Raw genomic sequence first — 14,796 nt, 5'->3', positions numbered from 1 at the left:
CCTAGCAAATTCGGGTCCTGATGACTGGGGATACATGCCATCTTACCGATCGGCGGAAATTGTTAGATCCCTCAAATATAGAGTGAACGTGGTTAGGAGAAACCCAGGCGTTCCGTGCTCCGCCAGGTTTTGTAATCCGGTACTCATAACGATAAAGAATGTCGTGCTCTCCGACGCTGGACTTTATGTCCTCGCGGTACATGCAGGAAAGGGTTCGCCACAAGGCCTCTTCGAAATTAAAGTTACACCAAAGATAGAGCAAAACCTTCCTCATGCAGCATCTAATGTTAAATACCTGTCTAAAATCACATGTACGGATAAATGTACGGGGGATTATAGCCAACTTCAACCCCTAGACGCCATCCAAATGGCCACAGGATACACAGATGACAATCTATGGTTAAAATGGGTTGCCCGAACAGCCCAAGAACAAATGGCAGGGGATTACCTAGCCTGAGCTACGGCCCGCCCGCAATTAGTCACTGACCCTGCGCCCCTGTTTCCCACGGATACCTGGGGTTACGACTGTATGTTACAACTTACCAAGATGGCTAGTCCTCCTAACTGTGCCACCCTAGCCAATGTTTTCCCTCCAATTGATAATGATACTAGGACAGGCCTATTCACGCCTAGCAGAGGCGTCGGTGGGTACACATGTTTCGCCATGGTCCAAGAATCTCCACATTTTGACCTAGGAAATGTCTCTAGGGATTGGTGTAACCATACCGTGTCTAGCACTAGTATAGGACATATAGGCCAGGGCTGGTCTATACTATTATTGTGGGGGCCACCGCCTGTTCACCCGTATCCCCGAACTATCTGTAGGATTGTGTGCTATGGTGCGCCTCCATGCACCCCTAATGTTACTAGGTGAAAAACTGGTGCCCACGGACCCTAAAGCCTCCCTCAACACCAACCTAATTACCCGCTGTAGAAGGCATGTACTGGCTAAAAGGGACACTAGAAACTCGTTTGATTTATCCCTCGACTCTCCCACCTACATCGATTCCATAGGAATCCCACGAGGGGTCCCTAACGAATACAAACTAGCTGACCAAATAGCTACAGGGTTTGAAAGTATGCCAATTCTCTCTGCCATCTTCCCTGTGACCCCTATCAAAAATGTAGACAGGATCAACTATGTACATTACAACATACTCCGATTGGCCAATCTCACTAGAGACGCGGTAGAAGGCCTCGCTGAACAATTGGGTCCAACGTCCCTTATGGCTGTGCAAAACAGGATGGCGTTGGATATGCTTCTGGCGGAGAAAGGGGGTGTTTGTGCAATGTTTGGGGATATGTGCTGCACGTTTATTCCCAACAACACGGCTCCGGACGGTTCCGTCACAAAGGCTTTAGAAGGCCTTCGTACCCTATCTAAAACTATGCATGAACAATCAGGGATACACAATCCCTTTGAAGATTGGTTTGCTAATCTGTTTGGTCAATGGAAAGGTTTAATAATGTCTCTTTTTATTTCTGTAGCTACTTTTATGGTCATTTTAATAACATGTGGTTGTTGTTGTGTGCCGTGCATCCACTCATTGTGTGTCAGACTAATCAGTTCCACCATTGAGGGAAAAGCTGCTTCTCCCCCTCCGTACCAAATGCCCCTGTTGGCTTATGCCTCGGAGGGAGAGGACGAGTATGAGGGCTCGGCAGACAAGGACGCAGTTTTTTGACATGTTTTGGTCTTTCTCCACTGTCATAAGAAGTTGTTATGATGGGCTGTTCCCAAATGTTTAAAGTGCTCTAAATCCCAGCTTCTGATGGATTTGTATAATGTTGGGGGACAGACACAGTGGAAAAGAGTTATGTTTCAAATGCCTTGTTTAAGTTGATCTCTTGAGAAAGAGATAAAAAGGGGGAATTGAAGTAAAGTGTTACAGCAGAAATTTTAATACAGCGCATTTCTGGTATATTCATTTTATTATGTCACCTGATATATAAGAAGGGTGTTAAATTTGAATGGACAAAGTACATTTTTCCCTCTTAATTATAGAGAGGTTTTTTATATATTCCTGAATCAATGTCCCCTTTTTAAGTAAAAGTAGATTAGCGCAATAGTCTTTTCTTCCACTTTTATGTATAAGCAAAAGGGTGTTTTTTTGGCTATTTGTGAGTAGGTAATCTAAAGATTACCCGATAAGTATTTTTCAGAAAGTCTTGTTGCAGTTTCCAGATATCAAGAGAGGCCCCTGAGTCTCTTTGTTAATCATCAATGGTTTTTGAAATTAACAGGGGAACTCCAAGAGAGATCTTCCTCAGATATAATCCAGTTAAAGTCTTGTTAGTTAATGATTCATTTCCTGCAAGGCTCATAAAGAGGCCTGGAGACAATAGTCGGCCTGGATTATCAATAAATGTATTCATTCCAAGTAAGCTGACTTTGGGGTGGAATAAAGTTCAGAGGAAGGCCTTAGGGTATGGGAACAGTTAACCTTTGTTAATTAAATAATTCACATAGCTTTCAGAGGGGAAAAACATGTGACATTTGTGAGGGGCTGCATGATGAAATGAGTGTGCGTGACACATGCTAAGGGAAATGAGTGTGTGCTACTATTTCACTGCTTGAGAGCAGAGGTAATGTTTTCCTCGTTATTATTGATATTAAAGTAACTTACATGTATTACTTGTATTAGTGAACTATAAACAACTATATCTTAGACATATCTTTAAAATGCCAAGGGTGTGTGGAGATGTGTGGGTTAAACTGATTGGGGAGGGGGAGCAGAGAGGGAACTCTATGCAAGAAGGGCGGTGTGTGTCCAAACTGCAAGAATGTGAGACAGCGAACACCAGATGTGTTTGTTTTGCCCTCAAACTGAAGAGACTCTTTCTCCTGGCTGGCTCGCGCTGATTCGCTACGAGAGCCCATCGTTTTTATATCGCCTAATAGATAACCTGTATGGGAGGAGCATCCACACAACTCCTCCTGTTGTTTTTTGCATGTAAGCCTGTTGGGTCCTTAGTCCACCCTCTTTTTTCTTCAGGCGGTCCAGATACTAAGGTCTCCGAGAGGAGAAAAGAGCAGGAGTACTTCTGTGTATTGTATTATTACCTTTTTGTCATTAAAACAGAATATTGTTTAACTTGTATCCTGGTGTATTTTAATTCCTTCCTTTTATGATTTTACCTAGCTCACCAAACGACACGCGGAGCCGAGGTGGGTTTTAGACACTCTGACTCCAACATCGTGTACTAACCAGAGTTAGGAAAAGGGACCACATTACTCCTGTTCTGGCTGCCTTACACTGGCTCCCTATAGAACTTAGTTGTTCCTAGAGTCTCTAAAAGTACAATGGGAGCCAGAGCCTTTTCTTATCAAGCTCCACATTTGTGGAATCAGCTTCCAGTTTGTGTTCGGGCGGCAGACACCCTATCCGTTTTTAAGAGTGCGCTTAAGACCTTCCTTTTTGATAAAGCTTATAGTTAGGGCTGATTAGATTCAGCCCCTAGTTTTGCTGATATAGGCTTAGTTTGTCGGGGGACATCTTACTTCTTCCTTCTCTCTGTCTATACCTGTGTACTCTCATGTTCCGAATAACCCAGCTTCCCCAAATGTCTTTCTTTTTGGTGTCTATATACGCCGGGATCCGGAGTCATGGATGATCCTGTTGCTGCGGTCCTGTGTCCTGGATCACGAGCCCTGGATCTTGAGTCGTGGCTGTGGTCCTGGATCATAAGTCCTGGATGGATATCCTCGTGGATTCATCTTCCTATTATACACGCATGCATTTCCAAACATTTGGACTACCTATGTTGCAAATGTATTATCTTTTCAATTTACACACGGCATCTATTGCACGTCTGTCCGTCCTGGGAGAGGGATCCCTCCTCTGTTGCTCTCCCTGAGGTTTCTCCCATTTTTCCCTTTAAACTGTGGGTTTTCTCCATAAGTTTTTCCTTGTACGATGTGAGGGTCTAAGGACAGAGGGTGTCGTATTGTCATACTGATATTCTGTACACACTGTGAAGACCACTGAGACAAATGTAACATTTGTGATATTGGGATATATAAATAAACATTATTTGATGATTGAGGAGGCCCAAACGCTTGCCTCGGGGAGGGAGAAAAAGAGCCACAGCGGAGAATAAACAGAAGGGCAACCATGGCAACCATGCAAGGGAAGTCTTCTTCGCTGCTTTTGTGGCAGACTACAGGCCTGGCATATGTACTACAGCGTCTCCAGCGCTTTCGAGCGGCAATGGCCGGCCGTGGCCCAACCTCATTCCCCTGATAGGTGGAGAATTGACCACTAAGCGGAGCACCACTTTTGTGACGTAGAAAATAATTCAAATCTGGATCAGTCTGAATCAGATCCGTTGCAGCCCCGTTTTTAGAGATTTGGGTATAGGTAGAGGAAAAGAGAGAGGGTTGTATTTTCTGACACTTGGTGAGTTCCCTGACACACCGGGAACACATATTCATGTGACGTACAAGAGTGCATTTTGCATGATAGGTCCCCTTTAAGTTGGCAAGCATCCACATAAACCAAGATCAGTGATGTGGAGGGGAGGGGCTTGACCACTGTGAAATACGACCTCTTCCTGGAGGCTGATGAAGCGAAGTCACGTGATTCATGACTTTGTGAAAAGCCTCTCACCGTGCTTCTCGGTACTTTAATCAAAGTGATAGGTAACATCATTATTTTTCACAGTTAAGGCACACGAGTAATGGTGTCTGATCCTGCAGCATCACCATGTGTCTCTGCATTAATGACCTTACCCTCCACGTAGAGCAGCTGGTACTTGGTGGAGATCTGGGGGGTGCCCTTGGTCACGGCCTTGCAGTAGAAGACCCCCTGTTGCTCGGGGCTGGGGTTCTGCAGGACGAAGCCCTTGCTTGGGTCGTAGGTCATCTGCGTCCCGTTGGCCGTGATCTCCTCTGGAGGGACCTCTCTGTGCAGGGACACCTTGGCCTGCGGGTCGGTCACGCGGCACGGCACCACGGCGGGCCGGTCCGGGCGCAGGTACGCGATCTCAAAGTGGAAGGCCGAGGGGACGAAGAGGTTATCTTTGTCTGTTCGGAGGGACAGGTGTATCAGGTCAAATAAGGTAATAAGGAAAATACTTGTATCTGCAAGCTAGGTCATCCATTCATGAAGGTGATTGATGTGTTTGATGTAGATTTTTAAACAGATAGTTCAGATTATCTGGTTGTATAAGGTATTATCGTGGGTCAGTGTGTTACCTAAAGTAGCAGCAAAACATATAATTTTTGTTGTATGCTATATTTAAATTATTTTCTCTGCTTAACCTTGCTATCAGACTGCACTTTTTCGGGGGGGATCAAAGACATTAACTAAGCTACCAGACTTAATTGACAAAGATAGTTCTTTAACATCACAGCATAAGGAAGTTGATGGTCTTATGCTGCCTCTACTGTTTTTTGTAATTAGTGTTATTGTGTGACTTTGATTAGTTTAAAAGATTTACCAAAGTTAATTAATTAGTTATAATAAAGTTGCTGCCCCGACAAAAAAAAGAGCTAATAGATACTTATTCCCTATTACTGATCATGTTATTGATACTAAAGCATTATTAAATATGATATAGCCTACTTATAAATATAACTTAAATTCAGATATATTGTAGATTTTAAAGTATTTTTTCATATTTTAATTGTAACTTTCTTTCTCTCTACATTTATGTTTTTTTGATATTGTAATTTTCCCTCGTACACCATACAACTAAAGCAAATTCCTTTTACATGAAAGCCTTTTAGCAAGAAACTGTATTCTGATTCTATTAAATATTAAACTGAATCCTGAACCCTCAATCAAAGTGACATGTCGTTTTTTATAAATATCCCTTATAGAAACTGCAGAGTGCAATCTGCTATGTATCCCATGATTCACCTGTGAAATAGATGTATGAGACGTATGATCGGTCGTGGTCCCTCTCACACTCGGTGCCATCACAGACGATTACCCAGCAGCTGTAGGGCCCCGTGTCGGCAGCAGAGGTCGCTGTCAGGATCAGCTGACTGTACTTGTCGCTCTGCATGATGCTGGAGGCGGGATAGAAAACAAATAATCAGACCTTCACACATTCACATCCATCATGATGCCAAACGGCTGATTCAGCACCTGAGGCGGGAGTCGTTGTAGGTGTCCAGGTAGGGGGGGTAGGACCACCCGATGGAGTTGCCTTTGCAGCGCAGCTCCATGTTCTTCCCTGGGGTCAGGCTGGTGCTCTGGCCCAGGCGCAGGAAGCGTCCCCTATCTAGAACCTGGGTCAGCAGGGACTGGCCTTTCCCTGCTACCTCTTTTAGTTTTCGTACCTTCACCCTCTTCCCCCCAGGGTGGATGCGGTTCACTCCTACATCTTTTCTACGCTTGATCTGCTGGCAGGAACCTGGATAAGGGAGGAGGGGGAGAGAGGGGTTAAAGGTGCCCTATTATGGTTTGTTGTGTTTTCCCTTCCCTGTAGTGTTATAAAGAGGTTTGTGTGCATGTAAATGGTCTGCAAAGGCTAAAATCCAAAAGTTCCCTCCCCCTGCTTGATACGACTTGATAATTGTCCTTTGTTAACTTCAGTAACATACTGTAGTGACATCACAATGTAACACTTGCGCTTCTATTGGCTAGCTCTCCAACACATTGTAGGCTAAGGGGTGGGACATCTAGTAGAGGCACAAAATACAATTATGAAACCTGACAATGAGCATAATTGTGCCCCTTTAAAAGTAATAAAGCAAATGTTACAAAGTCCTCTCTTTTTGTACTGTACGAGCGTCCAGACTTGTGATCAGTATGTCTTTCCAAAAGAGCTCTGTGTTTTCTCCAGCTGTGACAACATTAAAGCAGGAAGTGAGAAATCCTTATTACTGGCACAGAATGTGCAGAACCCAGCCTCTTTTTTGGGCTCTGTATTTCTGAGTGGGCACATAAGACAAACACAAATTCTCGGTCTGTGGTGTGGTCTTTCAGGGTGTGTTTGTTTTATTCTTCCGTGCAGCATTAATGAGAAGGAAAGGTCAGCAGTAAAGATCAGTAATGAGAAACGTCTGCTGCATGCCTCAGATGCATCTGCTTTGAGTTGGTCTGCTGAAACACTTTGCAAAAATCACACAACTCTCATGCAATTTTTACAATTTATATGCATATATACAATTCAAATATAACAACAAATGTAAGTCAAATATTTTTCTTTGCATCATGTTAATGTGATTTACTTCTTTGTCTAACATCCTCCCATTCTACGCCCATCACAAATACACAACCTCACATTATCTTATCCTCCCACTTCTTCCAGGTTAAAATCCAAGTTTTCATGATTAAAAATAACAGCCATTTTGCTTCATGAATCTACGAGACAGATGTGGAGACTTCACTCACCATTTTGGAGCTCCACCCAGAGCAGAGCCATGCCGAGCACCACCCAGAGCTTCATGGTGCAGACGGGTCGGTCCGGAGAGGTCAGAGGGGTTTGTTGAGGGGCTCAGGAGGAACTCTGCTGGCTCCAGCTGACCGGATCAGATTTTCTGCTCCATCCTCACACACTGAGAGCTAATGGGAAAATAACTTCTGATATTTTTGTTGACTCCCTCTCATCAAACCTGAGGGCAGAAACACAGACTCTGGAGCCCTCTGCTGGAGTATTGATCATAGAGCGTTGTGAAGGAGAGCATCACTGTTTACAATCTTGAAACACTACATAGAAGCACATATACAACAGTGTGATGTATTTATTCATAAAATAATATGGGACTTTTTTTAGTGAATTAATATTCATCATTCTGAGAAAAGTCATCTTTAATAAAAAATCAATTAACAAGATTATCATCTCAAAATTCTGAGAACATATTTCTTAGAATACATGTTCTATTTTTTCAGAAATAAAAAAGTTATAACCTCAAAATTCTAATAAAATGTACTCGAGAGCTCTATTTCAAGAAAACAAACATGTCAATGAGATAATAATAATAATAATATCTTTAATTTGGAGAACTGGCCACATTTTTGTGTCATTGTTTTATATGATTTTTTCTCAAGTGAATTATTCTGTAATTTGTAAATTGAGAAAGTCATTTAAGGCTAATCCCTGAACAGAGACCCCTCTGTGCTGCTGTGCAGAGGTTCATATTTTCCCATGATGCACAGCGTGCTACATCCTGATTAGTGCTGTAACTGCAAGTGCTTTGACCTTTCCTACTCTCGGTTTAGACCTGCTGTGACAGTGAACCACCAGCTCTCCACTGTTTTGACCTCTTACAGACAACTAGTGTAGTGTGGAGTCGGGGCACCAATCAAAAGAGATTCTCTCTCTAATCTTAATACCAAAATATGAATTTCAATTTGTGTAGAAGAACTTCTTTTTTCTTATTTCCAAGACTCTCAAAATGTCTCTTTTGAAGGGGGGCCAATCATTAACATGGACCCACTGAACATAGCTTCCTAACAGTGTAAAAGGGTATAACAGTAAAATGCTACATGTTGATACACAACCGTACACTAATATCATTCATGATGAAATATCAGGAGACATTTAGAAAAAGTTATTTACTTTAATATTGTACTTTATATACGGAAGACGATTAGTGCCACATGTGTTGTTTTTGGAGATCAGTTATTTATTAATTTTTGTTCTGAGCTTAAAGTCTGAATTCTGACTTTAAAGGTCACCTATTATGCAAAATCCACTTGTTCATGTCTTTTATACATAAACATTAGCCAATCACCAACCAAGGTTCCGTCGGGACTTGTTCTTTGGTGTTCTATGGTGTTCTTTGGTATCAGTTTGGTGTGTAAGGACCTTTAGATGCACGAATGCACTCTTCCATAAGTGGGTCAAAAAGGACCCTATTAGAATAATATTATGTTTTTATGCAATGTTTGTCATTTTGGTTAAGAAAAATTACTTGTATAATATTTAGTATTATATTTTGGTTCACACTAGAAATATTTTATATTTAAAGGTGGGGTAGGTAAGTTTGAGAAACCGAGCTCGAGATACACTTTTTGTTATATTCCATGGAATTGTAGTGCCGAGAGATAGGGAGTCGGAGGCGGTGCAATGGAGGTACAAAGCTTGCTTTAATGAGCAGCAGAAACAGAAACAGTGCCGCAGACCCTGCGGCAGACATACGTCTCTGGGCGGGCATTTGATTTACTAGGGCGGGCCCACCACGAAACTTACATTTCCTGGGAAATCTCGAGATTTGTCAAGGGGGGGGGGGGGGGGGGGGGTGGGTTTAGGTTGCCATAAGGCTGTTGACGGTCTTATTATAGGCTACATCCATTGGTTGGTTTTGTGGCACATTTGTAACGCTGTGCCAACTTGGGCAGCACAGCGCACACAGGGTGGAGTAAGGTTGAGCGATGGAGAGAGAGAGAGATTGAGCGAGGCAGAGAGCATGTGCAGCGGTCTGCTTGCGCACAGAGCAGGAGTTTGTGAGAGAGCCGGCTTGAGAGTCAATTTCTCTTCAAAATATAATTGATTGCCAGCCTCCCTTGTCCCTGGCTGGCTTGCTAGCTCGTTGGTAACATAACTGATGTCTTCTAATGTGCCTGCATCTGGCGCTGAGTTGCCATATTCCTTTCAAGTGTATAAGTGTGAACCACTTCCTGATATCCATTGTTGCAGATAAATATAAATGATAATAGCCAAACTAACCTAGCAAGAGTAAACTGACAGGCTGCTGTGCCGCATCTCACTCAAAAACCCACACGACTCAACCCAGCGAAAAACCAGTCTCGCGCGCAGCCTTTCATTCAGAATTTCATAGCAAAATAAAAAAAAATGCTATTAAACTAATCTTTCAACATAGTTTAAAACAAAAATAAATATTAGGACAAAGCCCTACAAATAACAATAAACATAATCAGTGGCGGCTCCAGAGTATTTTTGTTGGGTAATCTATGGTAGGGCTAACCCATACAGTGGTGGGGCTCAAGTCAGTATTTGCAATGTAATTACATTGACGCTATATCGCCCCCTTAACAGTTTAACGCCACGCGTGAGGTTTAGATTATTTCCCTGTCTCAATCCAAATTGAACTGTATGAAATAAAAAGGCACATTTGTCTTGTAGTAAATAAAAAGGGCGACCTGGAGCCAATCCTGCAATTTCTCCACAGGTGAAATAGTTGACATCAGTGGCGGCGCTAGGGGGTGGCTACTTGGGCTCAAGCCCCGGATGTTTTCTGAAAAGCCCCGGATGTTTCACTTAAAAAAAAAATTTCATTTTCATTTTAATTTTTTGAAAACGTCTCGGGAGTAATGTGCAGTACCGGAGTCCACCAGAGAGGCAGCCACTGTCGGACATTAGCCTGCGTACTGCGTAGCCTGCCCTGAAGAAGAAGTGATCCTTCCTAGTGCCTGACGAGTTTTAAGCTAATAGCCTATACAGTTATGGATATTAGAAAGTTATTGTCATTGAAGCAGCCAGCGCCACAAGCTGCAGCAGCAGCAGTATCAGCAGCTGACAACAATGTCATCACCAGCAGTCAAGAAATGGATGATGTTTCAGGTTTGTTAATCTAATGGTGATATCTGCACTCTGGCTGACTGAGTAAGAAGTGAAAAAGAGTGATGTAACGTTAATGTTATAGCTAGTAAACATGGAGTAACCACACTAAGTATACCCTTATATGTTAGTATCAGTGACGTGCGGTGAGGTTCATGGCTGGTGAGGCACTGACTCTTTCAGAGTCAGATTTACAAATATTATATTTTGACCTTAATCGAAATATTCTGTTATTTTCAAAAGCTTTTTTAGTCTGATGCTTCAATTCATTTTAAACAGACCGTTCAACAAAAGGATACCCAACATCTAAATATTGGATTGTTCTTTCTTAGTAAGATCCAATTTTCATTACCAATGTGGTCTTACCTTGACTTGAAGATGAAGTCCATGCTATCCTTCTGGACAACAATCTCTATTACTTCTTTGTAAAAGTCCTCCTTATCTTCCTATAGTTTCAAAAGTCTAGTTTGTTGTTTGCGTTCCGTCTCTGCGTAGAATAACAGTAGCAACAAGAACCTGTGGGCTCACGTGCGCCCCCTTCAGTGCGGCAGAGGTTATGGCTGCCTCTCCTGGTGCTTTTTTCATTGCCGTTGTACGGCGAGCCTAAATATCATATACGTGAAATAAGTTATTTAGAGACTATGGATGGCGAGGATAAATGTAATAAAGGGATCTACAAACATTACATTGGTGACATACAGTGAGATGGTAACAGGCACTTAGGGCCCGCTTTCCAGCCAGTTTCTGTGGGGTGACGCATTCTGAGGTGAGGCAGAGCTCATCTGTGCCTCACCTCACCACACAGTAACTGGCTTGAGCGCGCTCACAAAATAAGTGCCCGCGATAAATTAGTGCCCGCGCTCCAGCAAGTTACTGTGGGCTTACATGAGGCAGAGCTCGTCCCTGTCTCCCTTCTCATCGCTACCCGTAGTTGTAGCGGAGCTTGGCAAATTTGCTGATTTTGACTATAAAAAGCGATTGGAATCATACAGAAATCACATTTACAACACAGATCAGTGGAGACATTTTATTATTATTACTATTTAGTTTTTCTTTAGTTGTTTTTCCGTTATATTGGAGTATGACAGGTGAGGCTCTGCCTCCCCTGCCTCCCCTGACTGCACGTCGCTGGTTAGTATGTATACAGAACATGACTAAAAATTATCCTAAGATGTAACGTTAACCCTTCATAACTCAGTCTACTTTTAAGACACTAAAATAACGTATTCCAATTTTTATTTTGTTTTCACGCGTGGAATTATACCGGCTCTCGTTTCAGTACACATAACAACAGAACTGACAGGCAACCCTCTGAATCAGACTCCGATTGACTGCATCCACTCAGAGTGTCCGATTCAGAAACGTGACTCTTACCCCCAAAACACACCAGGAGCGTCTGCGCCGCGTTACGTTGCGGCTGCGCCACGCTGCGACCTCCTCCTGCGACAACACACACCAGACGCGTTTCAAAACGTTGCGGAAGCGGAGCGTCGTGTGTGCAGCCTCGCAGTTGTTGTTGATTTTGGAATATCTTACTTTATTGTGAAATGCAAGTTTACTGAACAGTTTTTTAACGACTTTCACAGGATGTTAAACTACTGAATGGCTCTGTACTGTACCTACAAGTATTAATTAACTTTAAAACATTAATATGTAGTTGTTACCTTCCACTCCAAAACCAGGCCTTGTCCTTTCTGATGTTGTCCTTGTAAAAAGCATTGGTTACATCATATAAAATTGTGTGTTTCTCCACTTCCATTATGAACACCTCGTCGTCCATGGTGCGTTTCGTAGTGGAGGTGTTGTGGGGTCTGCTAAATTAGTATATGTGGGGGATGGGCCTGGCCCGGATGCTCACCTTTCCACTTCCTGCGAGGGGGGGGCTGCCTGCCCGACTTTACCTTACGGCTGCGCCGCGGCAAAAATAGGATTCATCCTAATTTTAGAGAAGCGCTGCGCCGAGCCGCTTCTGGGACGCGTCTGAGCCGTAACGCGGCGCGTGTGGTGTAATAGCACCCATTGACTAGAGTGGCCACGATCCTTACGACCGCCGCGGCGCGGCCGTAACACGACGCAGACTCTCCTGGTGTGTTTTGGGGGTTACACTCTTTACGTCACAAACAAAGATGGTGGATGAGAATAGATCTATAAAACGATAAGCAATGCGCCAGAATCAAGGTGAGACTATCCGCATCCTTAAAACTCTACGCATATTCGTTTCACCTTAATAAGTAAACGGCTATTTGAGTGAGTTAAGGCATTAGTTTGCTTCATTAAAGGGTGTTAATGAGTGTTCTCCAGTGCCTTTTGTCCGCTTTAAGGTGTTATTAAGGTAGGGTTAATGTTGCTCTCAAAGTGCACCAGATTGATGCTTTCAACTTCAATATTTAAAAAAAAATCTTCCCGGGGGAGCATGCCCCGGACCCCCCGAGAGGAGGCGACGACCCCCCTAAAGGATGTTCGGTCCACCCCCCATTTATAAAAAATAGCACTGTCCCCCTGCACCCCCCCCCCCCCAACCCAACGACTCCTGGGCTAAGCCCCGGATCTCCTACAATCCTAAATCCAACCCCTGCAGGGGGGTCTGGGGAGATTCTCCCCCAGGAGATTTTTTGAAATACTAACGTAAAATACACATTCTGGTACTCTCTTGAGAAGAAAAATAAATACATCTATTACTACACGACATATTTAAAAAAAAATGAATGCCATTTTAGTTTTGTGTTACTTTGTTCTGAAAGCTGAACCTGCTGCTCCTCAGAGAGAAGAGGGAAGAGGCTGTGAATTACTTTACATTGTGGATAAGGGTGGATAGCCCCCATTGTTCTGTGTGTCAAATGAAAGACAGCCCACACACCTATCAATCATCAACCGTGGGGTCTCATTTAATTATGTGTTGATTTCTATCAACACGTAATGTTGTATCGATGTATATAGAGATTTCCTACAGCAAAAGTATGCTCCGTCGGGACTTCCTGCAACAACACCACGTCGTTATCGTGATTCTGATTGGCCAGAAGACATTATCAAAGATGTTCTATTGAGAAGATGATCACTACGTGACAAAAGTTTTCAAAACGTTTCTAGTCTTCGGTATTTACTGCTGTCTGTGCAATTTACTCCGCGCGAGTTGGCGGACTTTATTTTGCTTACTTTAAAATAATTTTTCATGGTGGGGCTAAGCCATTTCTTGGTATGGCTGTAGCCTACCCCAGTATACCCTGGCGCTGCCACTGAGCATAATAATAAAACAATTAAAATGTTGTATTCAGCCCTGATTAAAACAGCGGGCCCAAATCCTGGATGGGCGGGCCCGGCCCCATGGGGCCCGCCCATGACGCCGGGTCTGAGCAGAAATGCAGGTGTTGTCGGGTCGCAGCCCGGGACGACAAGAGAGACTAGACAGGAGGGCACACAATACATATAGACAACCACATATACATGTCCGTGTGGAAACAATACTCCCAACTCTAGTTCCATGTGTGGATTATGTAACCCAGTGTATTAAAGGTGGTCACCACACAAGCCACCCCAGAATCCAAACATGGCAAAAAAAATCAGTAGGCAAGTACTTCCGGCATCTGCCACAGAGGCCACTACTCCGTGGCATCTGTGGCAAGTACTTCCGGCATATGCCACAGATGCCACTACTCTGTGGTATCTGTGGCAAGTACTTCCGGCATATGCCACTGATGCCACAACTTGCCGAGGCATCTGCCGCTGCTCAATGGGAGTTGCCACAAGATGCCAGAGTAACGTAGAAGAAGGTTTACGGTAGCTGCCACTCGCCTTCTGTGGCAAATGCTGCTATTTAAACCCGTATTTATCGTGTAAAATGTCGCTGTTTAGGCATGACTTTATCGAACTGATCTGTACACAGGACTGATGTGCGATCTCTATTTTTCAAAAAGATTATACATTATCATTTCTATTCAATTTTACTTGGAGCATGGTTTGCTAAAATAAACAAACGTGCTATATTTATGATGAAATATTGGCGAGTGAGGGTTGCAACGCCCTTGGCAATTGTCGCTTCTTGAGGGGAGTTTCCACTGCTTGCTACGATAAACCAGGTGTATGACTAGTAAAGACAAATAATTAACAAATAAATATCTGTATTGACACAGCAACGTGTACACTGGTGTTATTAGACTTGGCTACAGACTTAGGGCAGCTGTAACTGATTGCAGTTGCCACTGCTAGTGAGATGCTAGGTTTACTTTATAAATTAGCCAAAGGACAGTTATATTTGCTCCATGCCTTCAGCAGCAGCAGGCCATTCACTTTGATTTTATCCCGTTATGAAATGTCATCATTTCG

At 43.3% G+C, this 14,796-nt stretch overlaps 1 protein-coding gene across 3 annotated transcripts in view; it reads right to left on the bottom strand.

Moving 5' to 3' along the window:
- pdgfrl (platelet-derived growth factor receptor-like) overlaps positions 1 to 14,796 on the bottom strand; it is a 52,510-nt gene that overhangs the window by 34,956 nt on the left and 2,758 nt on the right. The window contains exons 1-5 of one of the 3 annotated variants that reach the window (XM_034223198.1): positions 10,843 to 10,908; positions 7,347 to 7,517; positions 6,096 to 6,363; positions 5,865 to 6,016; positions 4,733 to 5,026 (exon numbers count right to left, since the gene is read on the bottom strand). In XM_034223198.1, coding sequence (XP_034079089.1) covers positions 4,733 to 5,026; positions 5,865 to 6,016; positions 6,096 to 6,363; positions 7,347 to 7,401 — 769 coding nt within the window. In that variant the 5' untranslated portion in view covers positions 7,402 to 7,517; positions 10,843 to 10,908. Of the gene's footprint in view, positions 1 to 4,732; positions 5,027 to 5,864; positions 6,017 to 6,095; positions 6,364 to 7,346; positions 7,568 to 10,842; positions 10,909 to 14,796 lie in introns of those variants that run through there. The other 2 variants (XM_034223199.1, XM_034223200.1) reach the window with 2 other exon arrangements.

Source organism: Gymnodraco acuticeps, unplaced genomic scaffold, assembly GCF_902827175.1.
Source record: "Gymnodraco acuticeps unplaced genomic scaffold, fGymAcu1.1, whole genome shotgun sequence".
NCBI lineage: Eukaryota > Metazoa > Chordata > Actinopteri > Perciformes > Bathydraconidae > Gymnodraco > Gymnodraco acuticeps.
Note: the sequence above shows the minus strand (reverse complement) of the source record. Positions and strands in the feature narration are given on the sequence as shown.